This window comes from Sciurus carolinensis, chromosome 4 (genome assembly GCF_902686445.1).
Source record: "Sciurus carolinensis chromosome 4, mSciCar1.2, whole genome shotgun sequence".
In the NCBI taxonomy this organism is placed as follows: domain Eukaryota; kingdom Metazoa; phylum Chordata; class Mammalia; order Rodentia; family Sciuridae; genus Sciurus; species Sciurus carolinensis.
This window is the reverse complement of record NC_062216.1, coordinates 92,444,948-92,468,031: the sequence shown is the minus strand read 5'-3', so window position 1 is coordinate 92,468,031 and position 23,084 is coordinate 92,444,948. Positions and strand designations below refer to the sequence as shown.

The window sequence follows — 23,084 nt, the reverse complement described above, 5'->3', positions numbered from 1 at the left end:
GGGAACATTCAAACTATAGCAGTAACTCTGTTGGAACATGATATAAAATTTATTCCTTTATGTATTGAATAATATTTACTTACAAAGTTGACTATGTGTGTGGAGTGGAATTACTGAGGATAACACACTGGGAAGTAAATAAGATTGAGAGTGCAAAAGTATGCAGTTCTTCTGTGAATGTGAAATGATGATCAGAAAGCCAGTAGATGGGTGTACAGAGGCGAGGCTGGTAGAGCTAAATGGCAAAAGCATCACAAGTGCATGTGAGAGTGCAGGACCCAACATTTGCAAATTGCATTGAGAATTTAGAAGAAAGTGAATCCTACCAAAAAAATCTGCAACTCAAAGAACAGGAAACTTCACTTGAGCAGTTTCCAGGGGAAACTATGTCTCAGAGAAGGCCAAGAACTTGGAGGGAAGATTCTGTTGAAAAATTGAGGTGACTTGAACCTCTTCTCCATCCTCAGTCCACCCTCCTGGTTCTCAGCCTCATTTTTCCTCTCCAGAACCCTGCAGAAGCTTCCCATGTGGCTTTTCCACCTACAGCCTATCTTCTGCCTACCTGCACTAGTCATCATAACCACTGCTGTGATTCTGCCTGGCTATGGGGTGCTTGGTATAAAGTGGTTGCTCTGGTAGCTCAGGTCACTCAGCCTGCTCTGTGCCTTCTTTGGCCTCTCTGCCCTTTGTTAGGCAGACTGCACCTGGAATTACCCCAGTGACTCCCTGTCTCATCTTCATGCATGTAAATCCTATGGCTTCTTTAGGTTAAACTCTTTTTCAAACAGCTGTTTCATTTCCCTTGTAGAAATCACTGCTCCCTCTCTTGCTGCACCACATTTTCTTAAACCTGTACTGCACTTTCTCCATTCAACTGTAGTTATGTCTATACCTCTCTGTGTTGCCTACTTGACTTTCAGTTCTTCAAAAGCTCAAATCAGAGCCCTTAGAATCTAGCATGGGGCTTCAGTAAATATTTATTAAGGGGATGGTCAACAGAGCACATTGAGAAACTTCAGTTCTCTCCCTCCCTGACCACCTGACTCACTCCTTTGCTATGTCAGTGCTGATGGTGCTATAGCCCACCCTCAGGGAGAGACAAATGGAGGTAGATCTGTGGCCTCCTTTCCCACAGTGGACCCAGCTCTCAGCTCCAGTGGTTGGGTGCTTTAATGGTGACAATGCCATCACTAGTCCACCTCCTCCTCACTTTCCCTCGTAACTCCAGCTCCCATTTGCTATTTCTACTCTCAGCTTAGCTCTGAGTCAAAGAAAAATTCCTTTCATCCAAAGAGGAAGATTACTATTTTTCTGTTCTATTCTGTGCCAAGGAAATAAGCTAGCAGGTAGATGGGTTTCTGGGGACAATGAAAGAAAAGAGATCCTGAACAGGGATCTGGCAAAAGATTTGTTCTTCCCTGGGTCATTTTATGACCTTATTTCCTCCAGCCCATACTTTACTGCTGTAAGTGCCACTGACTCTTGTCCCTACCTCAGCCACAGGGGCAAGTGGCTTAGAATTCAAGGACTACTAGTTGCATGGAGAGACTGTGTTCCGGGCACCCCAGAGCAGAACCCTGGATGCATCTGATCATAGAAACATTATTACACGTGGTGGTTAAGGTCTACATATTATTTATACTTTATACCAGCCACTTAATAGAAGGTAAAATGTTTTTAGTGGTCCATGAATCTATTCTCTATCTATAAAATTGCTTTAATAGACAAAATGGTGTTCAATTCCAAACTAACTTTGGCAAAAAGTTATTGCTTGTAGTTTGCATACTTGTCTCTATCCACACTCTGCTTTGTGTCTTCTTAGGTAATTATGGAGTTCCTACCATGACCTTGCCTTCCATGATGGGAACCTGTGAAAAGGAGAACTGTTCACCCACAATACCACCTTCGAATACAGGTCTGTAGAAAGAACTCTAGGATGCTATAAACTTCACACCTATGAAGTAATGCTAATTACCTCTAAGAGAGTTGCTCTAGGAATTTCATGGTGGGCCAAAATAGAAAAATAGAGGGTAAAAGTATCCAGAGTATCCAAACTAGAGAAAAAAAAAAATCTCTTGTTTGTCATTTTAAACCCTCATCCTATTCCCTATATTTTTTTCTATTCATGAGTATTTAGCAAATTTGTGGTACGTGCTGCTAGAATTCTGTTACCATATGGCAAACCATACTGAGTCCCTTTTGATGGTACAGACTTTAACATATAATCTGACAAAGCACAGGCTTAGAACGCCAAAAGTTGGCTACAATCCTGAACTTGCCACTCCCTAGCTAGATGTCTTGGATATGTTATGAAAATTTCCTGGACTTTCTTTGTTCTTGTGGCTTGCAAAAAGAGACAATGAAAAAAATAAATGGAAATTTCCCAATTTCCACAGTAGCAAGTGGGCCAATGCATATAAAAATGATTTTTAAAACTCCATATTCTTTTAGGACATGGCAGGAGTCTGGAAACTACAGCACGTGTGATGTTTCATGAATGATAGGAGAACCTAGTGATCTATTTCTTGAAGCAGCAAAGACACGGGGACTGTGTGTATTAAATATTTTGAGAGCTGTCATATGTAAATAGGAGTAGATTTAGTAGGAGAAGATGTTCTGTGTCTACAGAGGACACAACTGGACTCAGGGAAGACAAGGGAACAGAGTGTAAGGTTGGAGCATGTTGTCTGTTTGGTTGTAACAATAGTGCCTTCTTATCTAGTTGCCTTTTTCTTTGTGATGTTAGACTTTCATTTGGGGGAAAATGGACAGTCCCTTCCCCTGACTAGGTAGTTCACCCTTTATGACCTAAAGAGAGAATTAAACACATGAACACATTCCATCCAGGCTCCCAGTAGCTACAGGTGCTGTGAGCAGCTTCCACCAAGACTCCTTTTCCCCGACCCCGGCTCCCCAGAGAAGGCTTACTGTAGAACCAGCTTTCCTCAGCCCGTGTGGCATTGCTGTGCTCTGCAGTTTCAAAATTCCTATTATATGCATCCTTCAATTTAAACATCTCCAATTTCTTCAGTCTTCCTCACATATTATAGCAGTGACTCTTGATGTAATACTCTAAGGCAAGCAGTTGAGTGGTGGCATTGCATTCTGGGTAGTGGAATCTGGGATTGCATCACACTCTTGACCTGTATTTGGCTGTCTCTTGACTGCAATGCCATTCTTCACTGGCTTAACTGTTAAGCCTTAAATACTTATCTTGCACTCATGTAATTGGGAGTTTGGGGTTTCACATATGAAACCATGCTTTTATTTCTCCATGTTTCTGCCAGCCCATAATCCTAGGACTTTGCAGATTATCCAGTGAATAGATTAAGAGTTTTTTGACCAGATGATCTCTTGGTTTCAGGGTCCTTCCAGTTCTAATGGGTCATGAGCCTCAAGGTTTCTTCATGGATTCTTATTCTGTTAAGTAATATACTTATTCCCTCTCCTGTCATCCTCAAGTTTGATAAGTTCTACAATAGCAGAAATATGGCTTGCCACCTGTTTTTATACAACTTGGCCTCAGAATGGTTATAACATTTAAAATGTTTTAAAGAAAAAGATGTAATGGAAACTGTATTTTGCCCACAGATGGTATTAATAATAATAAAAACCTTGTGCCTCCCTGCCTTCTTCCTTCCCTTCCTTCCTCCCTTTCTTCCTTCCTTTTACCATCAATGATAAAAGAAATATTTCTGGACCAGCCACCCTGACCCTGATCTTTATGGAACTTATAAAATATTGGGGGAAGCATGAACAGCTATAAAATAAGTCTAATGCTATGATTGATAATCACAAGACACACTGGACATAGGTAAATTAGACCAAAAGATCTTTCTCAGAGGAATTACTTAAACTGAGACTTAATAAGGATGAGAGGAGCCAGTCAAGCCAAGATGAGGGAGAGTGCTTCCTGCACAGGGAACAGTAAGAGTGAGGTCCTGCCCAGCCTTAGAAGACCTGGACTGGGCTTAGCATTTCAGGCACTGTGCTGAACACCTTGTGTGCATGATGTCATTTAATCAACACCCCTGCGACTCAGAGAGATAGTACTAATCATCTTTGTATTTTAGGTGAAATATGGAAGGATCAAGACTTTAATTACCAAGATCACAGAGCTGGTAAATCAGTGTGGATGTCTGATTCCAAAGCCTGTGCTCTAAACCTTCTAAGTGTTATTTCTTTCTAGTTAAAGGATTAATCTCTAAATTCCCCCCTAGCCAAAATTTAGAGATTGTTAAAACTCTGTCAGATTGCCTTTCACTGAGTATGCATGGGTGGATTTTCTTTAAGTATGTTGTATATGGAAGGAAATTTCTTGGATATATTCTTCGTTACATATTTATCAATAGGACTTGGTTTTGATTCCTGCTCCCTTTCCCTGGGGACTTTTGACAGTGTGTGGAGGGAGGTGTGTTTGGTTTTCATGACTAGGGTAGAATACCTGATAGGTAGAGGCTAGTGATGCTAAACAACCTACAAAGCGGAGGACTGTCCACTACCAAGAATTATCCAGCCCCAAATATTAATGTTGTTAAGACCGAGAAACTTTGTTTTGTTTGGATATTGATTTAAAACTCTGAATACAAACTCTTTTTTTTTCACTTTCAAAAATTTTGGTTTTAGATACACATGACAGTAGAGTATATTTTGACATATTATACATACATGGAGTATAACTTATTCTAATTAGGATCCCGCTCTTGTGATTGTACATGATGTAGACTTTCACTGGTCTTATATTCATATATGAACATTAGGAACGTTATGTCCAATTTATTCTACTGTCTTTCTTCCTGAATACAAACTCGAAAAAAGGCTTCCTGAAAACTTCTAGACCCAACTGTTCACCTAAAATGTTATAAGAAGACCTTACATTCCTCTCCCTTTCTCTATGGACAAATGGGGACAGTTCTTTCTCCCAGTTGCGTGATCCAGGGGCAAAGTCTGTATCATTTTGGGTTCCAGCTGAGCTAGGAGTGGAAGGAAAGTAGAGAAGCTCTTGCAAGGAAAGCTGCCAAGATAGGAGGAAAGCAAGGATTCCGCCTGGATGGTGGCAGTTTCAGCCCTGGAAGGGTATTAGAGACACTGAGGGAGCCCTACGTGCTGGCAGTAGTTTCTCACACTTAGGGATTATTCCCAAATCAGTATTAAAAATATAGAAATACCTTTATTAATCCACTCTTTCTTCCTTTTGCACTTAACATGCAAGTGTTAACATTCATTTCATTGCAAATTCTTTGGGTTTGGTATTTAACTCAGGTATTTAACTGCAGAAGTGGAGTGAAAGCTAAAACCTTGTGTTTGTTACGCAGCGTGTGTCGCTTAGATTTAAAAATAACTTTTCTATGTCTAAGACCAGGATTAAATTTTAATTTGCAAACCCTAGTGTGCATTTGTGAGGGCCTTAGTTTGTTACCTTGTGGACAGCAGGTCCACATTACAAAAGGCCCAGACACACACAGTGGCATAATAACAAGCCTTGTGGTGATTGGGAGGCAGATGACCAGCTCCTGGGGAAGACTCCTGCAGATGTGGGTAAGGTCATTGTCCCAGCAGCAGAAAATTCACAAGGTACCTGGCAACCAACTGTGGTTGGAAAAAAAACTTTTATTTCATTTTCTGCCAACCATCCTGATTCCTGGTCAAAAATATTCCCTTTTTAATAAAGAACCACTGAACTGACTTTTCTAGAAAAGTAAAAACCTTTCTGAGATAATTTACAAAATATCATTATTCTGTAAGTAAAAAGCCATCTGAATGTACAGGAGAAAAAGGAGGAAGTTCACAGATGTTTAACATTTATGAGTAATTCTAAGTTAACATGTTTTGGGATTTTACTTTAATAGAAAAGATTGATAAATATCAGAAACCAGTCAGCATAATGCACCTACATTTTGGCTTCCTATGGGAAGCCCAGTGTCTTAAAAATTTTTTCCTGGTTAAAATTTTTCAAATCAGCAATCCCATAATAGATGAATTTTAATTAAAGCCAAACATTAAAAAACAAAAGGTTTCTCAGTTGTATTCAGATTTCAAATGTATCTCAGTGATAATACATTGCTTTCTTAGAAACCATAAATACTGAATAATTTAATTATTAATGCAAAAAAAGGTGACATTAGTAAATCTCATTTAAGCATGTCCAGTATTTAAAAAAATTTTATAGGCTACCACTTCAGACAAGAGGGAACTATTGCAGAAACAACAGTATATATTTTGATTCCTTTCTTCAATGGAAACATTTTTTATAGTATAGAGAAAAATATTTTACCAATAGTCAACTAAAAATGGATAATTTAACCTTGTGTTGTTCAAATATCAATTTTGTTAATTATGTTAAAACCATAACTTTTCACAAGATTTAACAGTCATTTATTAGTAATGGTGGTAATTTTTTGAGTCCTAACTATGTACCAAGCACAGTTCCAAATTTTTTACCTGTCAATTTTTAGGTCTTTTCAGTGTCACTACACTGAAAGTCAACTTCCACTAGTTCTTTCCTTTTGTTTGTAAATGACAGGTACTCTCACTGCTTTCATAATCACCTCCATTTATGTCATTTATTCCCTGACCACCATGAGGACCATTGCTTTGCATCTAAAATCTTTTGCTGGTTCTCTTTCTACAGACACTTTTGGTTCTAATTGAATCTCCCTCTGGATTCCACCAAATGAATAGCCTGTCCATCTCCTCCCTTTCAATTCCAAAATTTCTAATGAAACAATTGGGCTACACTCTCTCCTTCAATCTGTGCCACAACCGCATTCTCTGTTATTATTCACCTCTTCCTATTGGTTCCTGATGACTTTATTGTTAAATCCAATGACCTTTTCTCACTTTCCATTGCCTTTGACTCTTCTGTAATTTCACTTTTCTTGCTACTTCTTCCATGTTTAAAGTATTCTCTTCCTTAATATCACTCAGAATTCTTGTCCTCTCTGACTTTTTAAAATGCTTGTCATCTCATCCTGTACACATAAAAATCATCAACATTCTTTCCTTGTCTTCATAGGAACACCCTATATCCAGTTCCTTCATCTGAATTGCCTCCTTTTGTGGTCTAATGGGACCATCCTTTTCCCATGTCACCACTGGCTGGACAGCCCTGGTGTGGTATTCATTGCTGTCTTCTCCCTCATGCCTAAAGCCCCAAAAGCTCCCTTTCATTCATTCTTCCCCTGCTGTCTGCCTTTATCTTGGTAAAGCCTCATAGCACATCTTGCCTGAATTATTGCAACTGCCTCATAAGTGGTCTTTCTACCTCCAATCATTCTCTCCTCCTCAATTCACCCAGTTTATCACCACTACACTACTTGTCAGAAATCACTGCTCTGAATATTTCCTCCCATACCCCCAGTCAGGCTTTCCATGATGCTCCATTACCTGCCCAATAAAATCCACGCTCCCTGAGAGCTTCACAGAGAGCTCTCAGTTTATCGCTCCCACTTCATCTTCCCCTCCTCTCCTGTGTATGCACTGGTTTATTTGCTGTTCATTGTTCCAGCATATATCTCTCTACCTCTGTGGCTTTCTGCTTATACCCCATGAGAGGTGTCTTTGCTCGAGTCTTAGGCCACTGACTATTCAAGGTAAACTCAAGCCCTGTGTTAATTATTGGGGCACCTCTCCAATTATTCATGGGATAGAAGTTTCTCTCACTACACTGATCACTTTGTACCACTTGTATGTTTTTTAGCACATGCTATTTTGCAACATACATATTTTTCTCATACTAGAGGGTAAACAACTTGCCCCTGTTGAAAGCCCTCCAGTTGCTTCCCATAGCTTTCAGAATAAAAGCTTGATGGATGAATCCATCTGTGATCTGGTCCCACAGCTTCTGCCCTCATGCCTCCTACACTCCCCGACATATACCAAAGGCCCAGTTGCTCTCATCCACCTGTGGTTCCCTGAACACCCTGTGTGTTCTACATCTCTTCACCTTTTCTTATCCCATTTTATCTGACCAGAATGCCTTACTTCATGGATTTTACTCCCTAAGCATGTCTGTTTTTCCAGGGTCTCCTCAGGTGCTACCCACTTTCGGGATGCCTACATCCCTGTCCTTTTCTAGGACCACGTGTCCTGTGGGCTGGGACACTTTCCTCTTTCTCACTTCTATTCCTAGCACCTAACCAGTGGCTGCTGCTGTGGAGAAATGAGCAAGGCAGGTATGATATGGGGAAGGCCAGCTTGTTACACAGGTAACCTGAAGGTGGCATTTACCTACGTGAATTTATCATGACTTGGGTCTTGTCTTTCAGCCTGAAGGTCTGGGAACTTGACTTAACAAATTGAGAGTGGGTCCATCTCACAAAGGTAGAACATTATTAACCAAGCTCACGGAGGCTCCTACCTGAACCACGAGCCTATACACTGAGCAGGGCGACTGGACTGTTGCTGACAGTGGCCTGCCTGGGTCTTGTCCACCTGTTTAACATGGCACACAGATGGCCAATTCTCTCAAGTATTTGCAGTCAATCAATTTTATTCCACTATGTCTAATCACATGAGTTATGTATGGATTTTGCCAACTCACTTCTCAGAGAATAAAGATCCTCATTTCCAAAACCTTGAGGAAAGACAAGAACACTTTCCTGTCACTTTTTTTGGGGTTGGGGGCAGGTATCGAGAATTGAACTTAGGGGTCCTTGAGCCACACTCCAGCCCTATTTTGTATTTTATTTAGAGACAGGGTCTCACTGAGTTGCTTAGTGCCTTACTCTTGCTGACATTGGCTTTGAACTCCTGATCCTCCTCCTTCAGGCTTCCGAGCAGCTGGGATTACAGGCGTGCACCCCATCACCCGACTTTCCTATCACTTTTATGTACTGGTGACAGTACTTGTAAGTCTTTAGTAACTGTTTGTTGTGATATATGAGGCAGTTACTGAATGAGTAAAGGAATGCAGACCATACTGCTAGATATAAGATTGCTTTGATTCAAAGTCTAACTATAGCAAAGTAGCATATAGACATATTCCATGTGACCTCCTTGCTGGAAAACCATTTTTCTCTGTATAATCCCTTTCATTCTCTGACACATTCCTAACCCTTTTTCTTCTCATTCTTCTCAGCCATCATGTTAGAATGTGCCCCCATGTGTTGGACCCTAGCTAGCACATTACAGACAGCTTAGTGCACTACTTGCCTACCTACCTCGTCTGCTCTGCACCACCACCTCTTCCTCATTGTTCCTTTCTCCAAAGGGCGTTTTCTTTCTCTTGCTTTCTAAATCACAGTGTGCTTTGTCTCAGCTCTAAGGTAAGTGACCACTGCTGGTTCTGCCGCTGTCTTTGATGCCGCCTCTGGTGCTTACCCATCCCTGGCTGCAGCCAGATGTATCCCAGCATGTTAAAAAAGGGAGAGCTCTAAGGAAAGTAAAAATACCAGAATCCCTCATCCATACAATGTTGGAATCTGTTCAGAAGGGAAAAAATCAGTCTTTTCATAACAATGAGCTACACCAGCTGTTGATCGTGGATCACATAGACAGATTATTTTTTTCTTTACTGGTGGTTGTTTTTACAGTCATGCCTTGACATATAGATTGTGGGTACACCATCCCAAAAATCAGTGCAGTTGTAGTTTTTTAACTGTGTAACCAAAAAATACCCTTCTGCTCATTTACTAATATTAGAACATTCTGATTCTAACAATGAGTTTGTCACTATTTTAAATTGTTAGGAAATTATGTTTTAAGTCTGAGAACTATACCTTTAGACAAACTTGTTCAAGCCTAGAGATTTTTCTGTTATATCTTTTCCTCTCTGCCCATTTCTCCCTGAGTAAAGGTTTTCATAGAAATACATTGTGCTTCTCATCAGTAGCTCGGGGTTGTTCCTTAAGAAAACTTAGGAACTTAATTAAAATAATGAAATAATTGTAACTGCCCAAAATTTAGGCACCTACTGAGTGTGTAGTAATCTCTATAGTTTTACATACCATAAACATAATACTTGAACAACCTACTGAATTGTTTAATCATCTAATAGCCCTCCTCATTTTTAGATGAGGATATTGAGGTACAACATTCTGGAGCCTTCAAGCAGGACTTGAATCTGGTCCTGATTCTGAAATATTCTGGGACAGAGCAGGACTTGAAGCCTGGTCTATCTGGTTTCCTTGTTCATGCTCGCTCCTCTGTGAGACTCCTGTCTCCTAGATGACAAGGTTCCATGTTTGTGGAGGTTTTACCACAGTCTCCTCCCACCATGACAATACTCAGTAACATTGGCCTTCTTATATTTTGTCCTTTCCGTTCTGTCATTTTCCATCTGTGCAAAAAAATAAAAGAAAAGAAAAGAAAAAGAAAAAAGAAAACAAAATATTTCAGGAAATTAAATGTGTGTCTTCACCAGTATGTGTCAGTCATGTGCTGTCACACATGAAACAGATGTCACATGACTTCAAAAATTGTATAATGGCACAGTCAGAATAGATCTTTGGGAATAGATAATAGTGTGTTTTTAAAATATAAGTTTGCTATATCATTTATGTGTTTTCATAGCTGATGAAGAGTATGAAGATGGCATTGAAAGGACATGTGACACTCTCCTCATGTGCATTGTCACTGTGCTGAACCAGGGCCTCAGGAACGGCGGTGGTGTGGGGGATGTGCTAAGAAGGCCGTCCAAAGATGTAAGTCAGGGGAGAAGGATTTTTCCAAGAAGCATATAATTATTTTTTGTAATCTCTTTTTCTTTTTTTGTGGGCGGGGGATACTGGAGATTGAACTTGGGACTCTCGACAACTGAGCCACATCTCCAGCCCTATTTTGTATTTTATTTAGAGAAAGGGTCTCACTGAGTTGCTTAGTGCCTTGCTCTTGCTGAGGTTGGCTTTGAACTTGCGATCCTCCTGTCTCAGCCTCCTGAGCCGCTGGGATTACAGGCGTGCGCTATGGTGCCCAATTATTTTTTGTAACCTATCTTAACAGCATTTATAATGTGATTTGTTTTGTTTTCAGGGTAGTATATTGTTTGACAGTGGCCAATAAAACCTGCTAATTGTGCACTAGGATTACATAGAAATAACTGAAGCACTAACAATCTGTGTATGCTCGTGTTATGAAATGCTTCCAAGTCTGAACTCTGTATTCTGTTACAGCAACAAAGTCATGACTGCAAACTTCATATATGAGTTGATCGTTACATAAATAACAGCAGCGAGGCTGCCTCTTGTCTATCAGGTTTCTCAGGCATGAAGATTTACTCTTTGCTTCTGCATGGGAATAGTCTCCATTATTTATCCATGATGAATATAAACTTTGAACAAATTCTAACAGGATTTTGTACATTAAAATGGCAAGGAAGGAAAAAATTTCAATAATTATAAAATCTCAAGTCCCCAGCTAGGAGCTTTAAAGTCTTAATTCTGCAACTGGCCAATTGTATAATGTCAAGTCACTAAACAACTGGATTACATGATCTCTGATGAGTATTTTAATATTGTTCACCAGGTCGAAATAAGCATGAACTGTGTATTCTTGACCTTTTAATGCTGAGGACAAACCTATTCCAGAAATTGATAAATACTTACATCCTCTCAGCTCCCTAATTGCTGACTTGGAATTAGTATTTAACTACCTTTTGTGTAGTATCTGGGATGTGGCCCACTGTGCCAAAATGCATTTAACAGAATGACAAAATAAAGTGGTTTCTAAAGAAAGGGGGGAAAATGTGCCATCCTACAGAAATGGAAGGGTTCAAGAACAGACTAGGAAGTTTTTCTTACAATACCTAAAAGAAAATAAAGATAGAAAGTGGGGTTATTTTTACAACTGGGGATATTATTTACATACATTTAGCAAACATTCATTGAATATATTTTTATACTGGGCAGTGTGCTAAATCAAATCAACATACCTTGAAAGTATGTGTATTATATATTTTTTCTTAAAATTTTATTTCAGGAACCCTTATTTGCTGCCCGAGTGGTTTATGACCTTCTTTTCTTTTTCATTGTCATCATTATCGTTCTTAACTTGATTTTTGGAGTTATCATTGATACCTTTGCTGATCTCAGAAGTGAAAAACAGAAAAAAGAAGAAATTCTGAAAACAACCTGTTTCATCTGTGGTAAGTGTTCTCCATATGCTAAAATAATAGATGAATAAACTGTTTAACAGGAAAGAGGGACTAGAATGATTTTTTTTATTTGCCATGCTTTTGGAAAAATTATTTCAAAACGAAGTCTGGATAAAATTCAGATTATGTAATGGAACACTACACTGGAACTCTCTGCTTCTATAAATAGAAGAATTGCATCCCAAAGCTATTCTGTCATTATTTCTGCAATGTATACGATTCGCTGATTATAGAATGTGATGCAAAAAGGTCAAAAGGTTTCACCAACTGGCTTTTATCACAAAAAATGTATTGATTGCACAATAGAATGATTTGGGGTTTTTTTGGTTAAATTATGAATTCAAAGATGCTTTTTCCAGAAGCTTGGACTTCTACTCCCTGACATCACTGTTTTATTCTCATCTGTGCCTTCTCCAGTTTTAAAGCCCCCCCCCCCCCCAGGACTCTCCTCCCCTGCTGCAGTGTCATCTCTCTCAGGAGCCCCACCCCTCTCTCAGCTGGCATCATTCTCTTGGACTCTGCCCTCTTGGCTCTATCTATCAGCCCTTTCTGACTTCAGCTGTCTCTGCAGCTTGTCTCCTGCACTCTAGAATCCACCTCATTCTTTGGATGACCACCAACACTAGGTTGAATTCACCCTCCAATTTTCCATGTTGGGCTGAAGAATCTTTTGCCAAAGTCACCAAAGAAGCATAAGGGCTTCACTCCAGTAAAACAATTTATAGCTTAGATTGTGTCTCAGTAAACCCCATTTCCTACCTGGTTCATCATTTGTTGATTGTCTTGTTTCCCCCAGTGGCTCTTCCAGAGTTTTCCAATATTCCTCCAGTATTCCTCCAGAGGTATACCAGAGAATAATGTACAGTAATGTGCTGCATGCCAGGGAAACAATTAAGATTGACACATGCCCTGTCTCAGGGTGTTCACGATCAATTGTGGGCTACAAACATATTAAACATCATTGCTTTCTTGTGATGAAAGAAATGATAAAGACATTCCCACTGAGCTACAGGTACCCAAAGGAAGGTCACCTTTTCAGGTTGGAGTAAGGAGCAATGAAAAAGAATCAGGAAAAACTCTTAGAAGAGCTAATGGCAGAGCAGATGGTTAAAGATGGAAAGGCATTAGCCAGCTGGAGGTGGGTGGAAGCAGAATGACCAGGAGGCACAAAGGCACAACCATGAAGGTCTTCATTTACTCAAAAAAGTTCGGTGTCATGGGGTGTGAAGTTCAGAGCAAGGGATGCCAAGAGGACAGGTTAGCCAGATCAAGCATAGCCTTTTAGGTTAGGCAGCAGGTTAGACTTAGAGGGGATTGTGAACCATTAAAGAATTGTAAGTAAAAGAGTTAAGGTTCTAATTTTTGTTTTAGACCAGTGTGGCAGCTTTGGAAGGTCCTTTATCAGGAGACAGTCCTGCAAGCAGAGTAACCAGGTAGGAGGATATTACCATAGTTCAAGCAACAGAAAGGTAGTACAAACCTGATTTAGTTAATAGTAGTGGTATTAAGAGTAGAAGGCAAGAAATATTTAGACAACAGAATTTTTAACCAGATAACTGGGAATGGAAATGACAGCTCAGGTACTTGGGTGGAGAATACTACGAAGAGGAGATCGCATTTAATAATAGATGAATAAAATCACTTTACATAGGAATATTCTGAGTTTAACTTTGGAAATAATTTAATGGAGTGTGCTTTGAAAACTGCAGTGTTGTATATCCTGCACAGGCCAGTGTATGAGTATGAGTCTCAAAGAGTGGGTCTGCACTGAGACTGACTGGGGAATCCTCAGCCTGTGTGGAGTAAAATCTGGAGTGTGGAGGAGGGCTGCCAAGTGAGAAGAGAAGCAGCTGGGAGACACGTGGAAAGCACCAGCTTTGAAGAGTTAGGAGAGAAAAAGATTCACATACCAAAAAACTAAGAGCACCAAATTAGACTGGCATGAAGAGAACCAGGAGTATGTGCCAGCTCCAAAGTGAGGGGGAAGGCCTCAGAGGACAGGAATGAATGCTCAACTCCGCCAAAGCAGAGAAGGCCAGTCGTATGAAATGAAAGAGCCTTTGGACTTCTCATTCAAGAGTCTGTGGTACTTTAGGTAGAGCAGATTGTATAACGCTGAGCAAGGATTTGCTAGAAGGAAATTAAGACAGAAACTGGAGTCTTCTGTTTTGGTATCTAGATTAGAAGAGGGAGCGCAGGGGTGAGAGGTGGCCAAGGAAGCTGTCCTGCAGTCATTTGGAAACTTGGGGAAGAACATGCGGAAAGGCTGTGGAGGTCCTGCCTTCAACTTGGAAAAGAAAGAAATAGACACTCCACCTTTGTGAAAAACATGAATCATACCCTATCAGCTTCTTTTAACGTTTTCCTCTCTTTGTTGAATATGTCGCCATTTCCATTTCTTTTCCATAAATTGTTTTTGTATCTCCTTCCTTCCTTTTTCTTCTCAGCAGATCTCTCAGCCTTCCAAAGGAGGACTCTTCTCTTCCCTTTCTCTGGGTTCATGTCCTCTCTTTTAGCATCATCAACATCAACATCAACATCATGAAAAATCCCAAGACTGTTTATTGAATACTCATTACACATATGGCTTTTCAACTTAGACTTTTTTCTTTTAATTTTCTGAAAAACAAGTACTGTGTATTCTGTATATTGCTACCCCTTTATGCATGTGGAAACAGAACTCAGATCCCATCAACATCTGGCTGGTAAACAGTAGAGCTAGGATTTGAACTCAGGCTACCTAATTCAAAAGTTCACTAGGCTCTTTAAAAGGCAGCATCCGGGCATGGTCTAATTCAAGGACAACCAAGCCTGGGAACAGACCCAAGTTGAGAGGTATAGTGATGTGGGGCTGAGCCATTGCAAGGAAGGATGAGTTCCAGAGAGAAGAAAAGATGCCGTCTTTGGAAGCCTCCTGCATGCCTCATGGTCTGCCTTTCACAGTACTTCTTCTAACGCTTTTCTTCAGGATTCCAACTGTCATGTCGGTGCACTACCTCTGAAAAAGGCTGTGTTGGGAAGAGTAGACACTAGGATGGGAACCGCCTTCTAAGACATGATACGGTGTCCCATGACTTTTCATGATTACTGAAAAAAAAAAAAAAAAAAAAAAAAAACCAAAAACCTATGACCTATAAATCCTATAAATTCCTTAAAACATCACAAAAACCCTCAGTGCCAAATTTAAATGTTCTTCTCAAACCTCACTGTTAATTTCCTGTTGACCTTTTCTTCTCCTTCTGGTGCTCAGTCTTTGGTTTCACCCTGGACTCCTAGAAAAGATGTTTTGATTTCTTCTCCCAAACCCCTAGAAAAGAGATTTGATTTTGTCATTGACCTCTTATCTTTCCTCTCTGCCCTCCTCTTTAGCATCCTTTTTATACATATTATTGCCAAATAGACCTCCTCAGCTCCAAACCTTCCCCATGCTCTCCCATCTACTTTCTTTTGTTTGTTGGACACTTAGACAACAAACACATCTTCCTGGCAGCCCGACGTTCCACGTCTAAACCCAACACATCACGTCTGTCTCTCCCCTCTGACCCAGCTCCTAATCCTGACTTACATGCTGTACTTCATGATGTCCTCCTCTGTCTCCAGTCGTCTGGCCTGGGAATGTCACCATTGTTTTTAGCATATCCTTCTTTGTCTTCCGGATATTCAGCTACCTGGGCTAATGATTCTGCTTCTACGGTCACACGTCTTCACATATTCCCACAGCCACACCTTGGATTTCCAGGCTCATCTTGGCTCACGCCTCAAAATGGCCTGCTCAGTGTTGCCAGACTAATTTTTCCACTTTGAATTCATCATTTTCTTACTCAAAGAGCCATCAGTAACAGTCTATAACTCTAAAACTCTAATTTTCCTGGCATCTAAGCCACCTCACGATCTGGCCCCTTCTTCTTCTTCTTCTTCTTTTTTTTTTCCTACCTGTTTGTACATTTTTCTTCCATTTATATCCCAAGTTCCAGTCCAGCTGTGTTACTCACGTTTACCTTCCCGAACTCTGTGTTCTCGTTTGTGGTGCATATTCATTTTGAAATTCCAAACTTCTGAGCTGCCAAGGCCTTGCCTGATACTCTCTGAGGCCCAGCTCTAATGTCGATATGCCATGAAGCCCTCTCTGACCTCACCAACCAGAGCAAATATGTCTGCCCCTAAATTCCTCACATCACACTCAGCTCTGTAATGCTATACATGTCATTGATGTCTTATCACCTCTACTGGGTGCTGGGCACCCATGTACTGTAGAAAATACGTGAACCTCATAGTCAAAGAGACATAGCTCTAGAGTGGTTCCATTCCTGGCTGTGTTATCTTGGCCAAGTTTCTTACCACTCTGAACCAGGTGTGTCGTATGCCAGGTATTGTTTTTGTGGAGTACACGTGTCCAGAGGGATGGAGAGCGATATGTCAGGAGGTGCAAGGATATGTGGGATCAACCTAAAGTTTCTTTTCTGGCAGTTTCATGTTTATTCAAATCTGAGGGACCATTTTGGTAATTTAACCTCAGAATAAATGTAAATAGTGTTTTTGTATTAGAACACATAAAATACCATAAAGTATAGCAAACAGTGTGCACATTTAAATAAAATAGAAACTTTTAACAAACTTCATCAATTGGTCCTGGGCATTTTTAGGAACTTCAGCAGTGGAAATGTGGAGATTATCATGATGATGAATTTCTAGACATGCACTCAATGCTGGAATCTCTTCATCTGCAAGATATGGTGCATATCATATCTTAATTAAAGATTTATTAAGATATGATACATATCTTAATTACAATGTAATTACAAGACATATTTAAACAGAATATTTGGGAGTTATACTAGTAAGTTGTAAAATAGCTGCAATTAACCCAGAATTGTGCTTTGATAGAGTTGGGTCATCTGTGATGAAAAGAGGAATATAAAATCAAATAAGAGGAGAGAACCTCCACAACAGGAGAGACTGGCTCCAGGTGTGTTCCAAGGCACACCCACAGTGGTCAGAAAGGTGCAGATTCTGTGATAGGCAGTGGCAGCAGCTAGGCTTTCCCAACCTTAAGGCTATGCCCAGACATTTGAGAGTCAAACATGATTGCTGGTGATTCCAAAGGTGGTCATAACTGGGTAATGGTTAGCAGAGGACAGAGCTCAAGCAATAATCATAGAGACAAAGTAGCTCCTGTATCCAGTGGCACACCCCTGTAATCCCAGCAGATAGGGAGGCTGAGGCAGGAGGATCGAAAGTTCAAAACGAGTGTCAGCAACTTAGTGAGAACCAAAGCAACTTAGTGAGATGTCGTCTTAAAAAAATAAAAAGGGCTGAGGAGGTGGCTCACTAGTTACACGACCCTGGGTTCAATCCTTGGTACAAAAAAAATTAAGTTAAAAAAAAATATATATATATATATGTTTTGAATTGCTGGAGCCTGAAAACCCAAAAAGAAGGGGACGTGGATAGACCAGAAGTTAAAAAAAAAAAAAAAAAAAAAAAAAAAAAAAAAAAAAAATATATATATATATATATATATATATATATATATATATGTTTTGAATTGCTGGAGCCTGAAAACCCAAAAAGAAGGGGACGTGGATAGACCAGGTGTAATGAAACAACAAATCAGAGGAAGGATGTGATGGTAGGTCAGCATCACATGGATGGTAGGTTTAAGGACAGGCTATCTTGCTGTGGTGATGGTACCATAATATCATGTAAGAAAATGCAGAATCATTTTTGATTCCTCCTTCTCTCCAAATCTACACCTCTTGGATAGACCTCTCAAGTTTTCATTCCAAGTTTTATTCATTTATGCAATTTTTCTATTTTTCTGTTGAGTTTAGCTGGATGCCTACTGTTTGCTAGATATTGTATCAGGTGCTGATAACACAAAAGTTAATCAGAGAGTAAAGTGGTAGAGGCTGAGACAGACATTTTCATAGCCAAGTGTTGGAAGCCCTGAGATCAGCCATCTAGCTGTCTGTGGGAGTCAGTGGTGCAGTGGTGAGTTGAGTTTTGAGGAAGGAATATTTGCAAGGCAGAAAGGAGAGGAGGTAGATGCAGAGAGACGTCATAGAACTTGATGTATTTGGAGACTGGTAAGAAAGAGAGACTACAAGAAACTGCCAGAGTGGATTGTCAGCATGTGGAGTCTAAGGATCACCTCAAGTTCCCCACTCAAGGACTTCCTAAACAGCAGTGAAGAAGGACTGAGGAAGCAAACTTTTGATGAGCTAAGTCTGACAGGCCCACAAGCTACCCCACAGCATTTATTCAGTAGTTAGCTGGAAATGGAAACTGAAGTTGAGAAGAAAGGTTCATACTGGAGATGAGGACTGAGAAACCATCAACATGATGTAGTTAAGATGGTGGGAACTTGTGGCAAAGCCTAGCAAGTTAGAGCCTATGCAGAGGAAAGAGCCTGTTCTACTCTCAGCCCTCCCCCAACTGCTCTGGCTCCCTATCCTCTACCTCAGCCCTTTCTCTTCTTCTAAATTCTGCCCAGGAACTACTTGAATTTGCCAGGCTTCTCTCAAGTGTCTTCAGAATGCAGTGCAAACACCACAGCTAAGAGTTTAAACTTATTTGTGGTTATGCCAAGCATACCACTTCATCTTATTTCCAGGGGTTCCCTGTGAACCACACCAGGAACTGATATTTCCCTGAGCAGGTCATCTACCTTCATCTCTAGCTTTGCCGTGCCAGTTCCTTTTTTGCCCTAATTTGTTGAATTATTCAAAATCTGTTTCTTCACATGCTAAAAAATCATATTGAACTATTGTAACTATGATAGTGTATTTGGACATCTTTATAGTTGTTGGCATAACTAGGTGCTCAGCAGATATCAAGTTCATTTCATTGCCATACCCCTCTTCTCCACTTGCCATAATCATGTTACAGGGCAGGATTTTTAAAGCTTCACACCTGTTAGAAACCTTTTAAATGTACTTAGTCAGAATTCATTTTTCTCTCTTTATACCCACTTCAGCGTATAACACAAGTTATCTGTTCCCTCTACCACATCATGGATTAACTGGTATCAGAATTGTGTTTGTGGCATTATTGCTTTGCAAGAAGTAGGTGTTTGGATTGAGTTCTGGAAATTTTACTATATCCCCCACCTCTCTCTTGTTTATAGCTCCATTAAGATATGCATTACATACCTTACAACTCACCCATTTAAGGTCTACAATTCAATAGTTTGTAGCAAATTTGGAGTTGTATATAGATTACCATAATCAATTTTAGAATATTTTCATTGCCTCCCCCCAAAATAACCCATACCTTTTAGACATCACCCTTTCCCCATCCTTCCATCCTCCTTAGATTTAGGCAACTACTGATCTATTTTGAACATTTCATATAGATGGGATCAAAATATCTAGTCCTTTGTGACCAGTTTCTTTTACTTACTATGTTTTCAAGGTTCACTTTATACCCTGTATCAATACTTTGTGCCTTATTATTGCAAAAAGATGTAACATTTTTTGTAGATATCATATATTGTTTTTGGTCATCAATTGATGGATATTTGGGTTGTTTCCACTTTGGGCTATTATGAATAATGCTGCTATGAGCATTCATGAACAGATTTTTTTTCTATATTTTTATTGGTGTATTATAGTTGTACCTAATGATAGGATTTGTTGGTACATATTCGTACATGCACATAATATAACAATATAATTTGACTAGTATCCCTCCCCGGTATTTCCCCTTTTCCTCCCCTCCTTCCTCCCCTGGTCCCTTTTCTCTGCTCTACTGATCTCCCTTGGATTTTCATGAGATTCCCTATCAACACACATACACACACACACACACACACACCTTTCTTTTCCTTTTTCTTCTCTGGCTTCCACATATGAGAGAAAACATGACCCTTGACTTTCTGAGTTTGTTTTATTTCACTTAACATAATCATGAACAGATTTTTATGTGAACATATATTTTCATTTCTCTTTTCGTTCAACCTGAGGGTGGAATATGCTGAGTCATCTGGTAACTCTTATGTCTAACTTTTTGAGGAACTGCCAAACTGTTTTCTAAAGCAGCTGCATTATTTTATTTCTTCTAGCAGAATATGAGGGTTCCACATCCTCACCCATATCTGAGTTTTTCGCTTTGTTTTTTGGTACCAGGGATTAAACCCAGGGGTGCTAAACCACCGAGCCATACCCTCAACCCTTTTTATATTTTATTTTGAGACAGGGTCTCACTAAGTTGCTTAGGCCCTTGCTTAGTTGCTGATGTTGGCTTTGAACTTGCAGTCCTCCTGCCTCAGCCTCCTGAGCTCTAGGATTATAGGAATATGCCACTGTGCCTGCCTATTATGTATCTATCTTTCTTCCTTCCTTTCTTTCTTTTTCTTTCTTTCTTTCTTTCTTTCTTTCTTTCTTTCTTTCTTTCTTTCTTTCTTAAAATTATTATAACATCTTAGTGGAGCTATATTTTATTAGTAAAATATTCTTAATTCATTCAGTCTATGTTTTGTTGAGTGCCATCCATGTACCAGACACCATTCTAAGCTTTTGGAACCACTGGTGAAGTTAAAAGACAAAAATATCAGCCCAGGGGGATCTTATGTTCTAATGGGAAGAAAGACAAAAATAATTAATAAACTTTTATTCAAGTTTCTGGGTAAAATGACATTTCTTTGTTCTGTCCTAATTAGCAGTACAGTTTTTTCTTGCAGTCATTTTTACCTCTTTATCTTAGAGTTGAGATCCAGTCTCACAACTTTGACATGGCTGTATTCAGTCTGTTGGTGGGTGATAAGCAGAGTAGGATAAAAAGGAAGAAAGAGAAAAGGGTATTGGCAGAAAGGGAAGGAACTCGTAGTGTGTTAATAGAGTGATCAAGTTAGGCCATCTTGAAAAGGTGAGATTTTGGCAAAAACTTGAAGGTGAATGAGTCAGCCAAGGCGATATCAGGGGGAAGAGTTTTGTGAGCAGAGGAAGTAACCAGTCCAGAGCCACTGAAGCAGGATTCTGTCCAAGGAATAGCAAGGAGGCCAGTATGGTTGCATAGGAACTAGCAACAGAGAATACAGTAGGAGATAAGGTTAGTGTGACTGTGAGCCAAACTACACAGGATTTAGCAAGTAAATGTCACATGAGGCATCATTATACTAAACAATTATTCATTCTTTATCTGAAATTCAAACTTAACTGAGCATCCCGGGTTTTGTTTTGTTTTTTAGCAACCCTACTTGTAGGCCATTGTAAGGACTTGGCCCTGTACTGAAAAGGTGAAAGTCCACTGCAGTTTTTGCATCAGAGAAGAGACACCATTGTATTTAGGTTTTGAAGGGATTGCTCTGGCCATTTGTGTTGAGAATGGGCCATAAAGCGCACAGGTGGGAACAGGGAGGACTGGGGGGTTATTGCAATAATCCAGATGAGGGATGGTAATGGCCCAGACTCTAGTGGCAACAGGGGAGGTGGTGAGACATGTTCAGATAGCGGACATGCTTTGAAAGTCAAACCAAAAGCATTTCAGCATGGATTGGACCCGAAGCCTGAGAGGCAGACAGAATTCAAGGATGAGTCCTAGACTTTTGGCTTAAACAACTGAAACAATGGAGTTGCTATCAAATGAAAGGAGGATGACTGTGGTTGGAGCAGGATTGGAGTTTATTTTGGACATTAAGATAGGTCATATAAGATGAGGCATAGCCATTAGCTAGCTGAATATTATGTTTTCCATAAAAATACTCAATAACAAGTTAAAAAGGCACCCCTTCACTGGGGACAGATTTTTTAAAATTTAGTGTGCTTTGTATTTTATTACTTAAAGGATCTTCATTATGCTTGAATGGCCTTTTCAAAGTGCTTAGGAAAAGAGTAGCCAGAGCTGGAATTCAGTTTCCTGGTTTCTTCTCCAGTATCTGAATTGCGAAGCCAAATTCAACCCCAACACCCCATTTTACCTGGCAATGAAATTCATTTTTCCATAGATGTTTTTCTTCATTTTCATTCATTTCCTTTCATCCACTTAACATCGGGAGAAAAGAATTTTACTGCCCAGATTCATTCTTCAGTGTCCTTTCAGAGGCTGAAAATGTGCCCAGGAGGTTGAACAGATCCTCCCCTCCCCCAATGCCTGGAGTATGGAAGTCTAGAGGACTAGGGAAGCATGTGAGTCCTTGATGCCCCCAGAGTCTGGCAGGTTCTCTCTGTTCTTATGCTCTTCACTGATTAGAAGTAGTTGTGAAGAGAGGGCTCTCAGTGCCTTCCTTCTTTTAACCCAAGTCCTAAATAAGATAAATTTTTTTCTGCCCTGATTAGCAAGTATACCTTTTCTTGCACTATTATTTCTACCTCTTTTTCTTGGATTTGTGGTCCAGTTTAATTTCACAGGTTTACTACAGCTGTATTTAAAATTACCTGCAAAGTTTATGTCTATAATAGGATTGTGCATTTCTAAGGCTTCGTAGGAAAAAAAATAAATATTAGTGAGGAAGAAAACTATAAACTGTGACCTTTATTCTAGAGGTCTTGTGTACTGTGTTGTTTTTAATCAAAACATTTCAAATTGGTGTACTGTTTCAGCAAGCATTCTTCACAATTATGATTATGTTTTGTTTTTATGCTAAAAAGTTAAGTGCTGATTAAATGACAAATTACATATATTGTGTTTTTCAGGGCTTGAGAGGGACAAGTTTGATAATAAGACTGTTTCATTTGAGGAGCATATTAAATCAGAACACAATATGTGGCATTATTTGTACTTCATTGTCCTGGTGAAAGTTAAAGACCCAACAGAATACACTGGACCTGAAAGTTACGTGGCTCAAATGATTGTGGTGAGTAACCAGAGCATCGGGATCTGTGACCATTTGTGTTTCACACACTTTCACCTTCCTGATCCTTCCCTTCTCCCAGAATAGAAAGGTTCTAGGAATGTTTTTTGTTGTTGTTAATTTTTAAATAAGCCCATCAAGCACTGAAGAACCTCTATGTAGCCTAAACAGTGGTTCTCAGTAGTTTACTTGGTTTTTCAACCA

At 39.7% G+C, this 23,084-nt stretch overlaps 1 protein-coding gene across 3 annotated transcripts in view; it reads left to right on the top strand.

Moving 5' to 3' along the window:
• Positions 1-23,084, top strand: part of Itpr2 (inositol 1,4,5-trisphosphate receptor type 2) — a 462,398-nt gene that overhangs the window by 393,617 nt on the left and 45,697 nt on the right. For all 3 annotated transcript variants that reach the window (XM_047550877.1, XM_047550878.1, XM_047550879.1), the window contains 4 exons: positions 1,823-1,915; positions 10,513-10,643; positions 11,917-12,082; positions 22,723-22,883. In XM_047550877.1, coding sequence (XP_047406833.1) covers positions 1,823-1,915; positions 10,513-10,643; positions 11,917-12,082; positions 22,723-22,883 — 551 coding nt within the window. The remainder of the gene's footprint in view (positions 1-1,822; positions 1,916-10,512; positions 10,644-11,916; positions 12,083-22,722; positions 22,884-23,084) is intronic.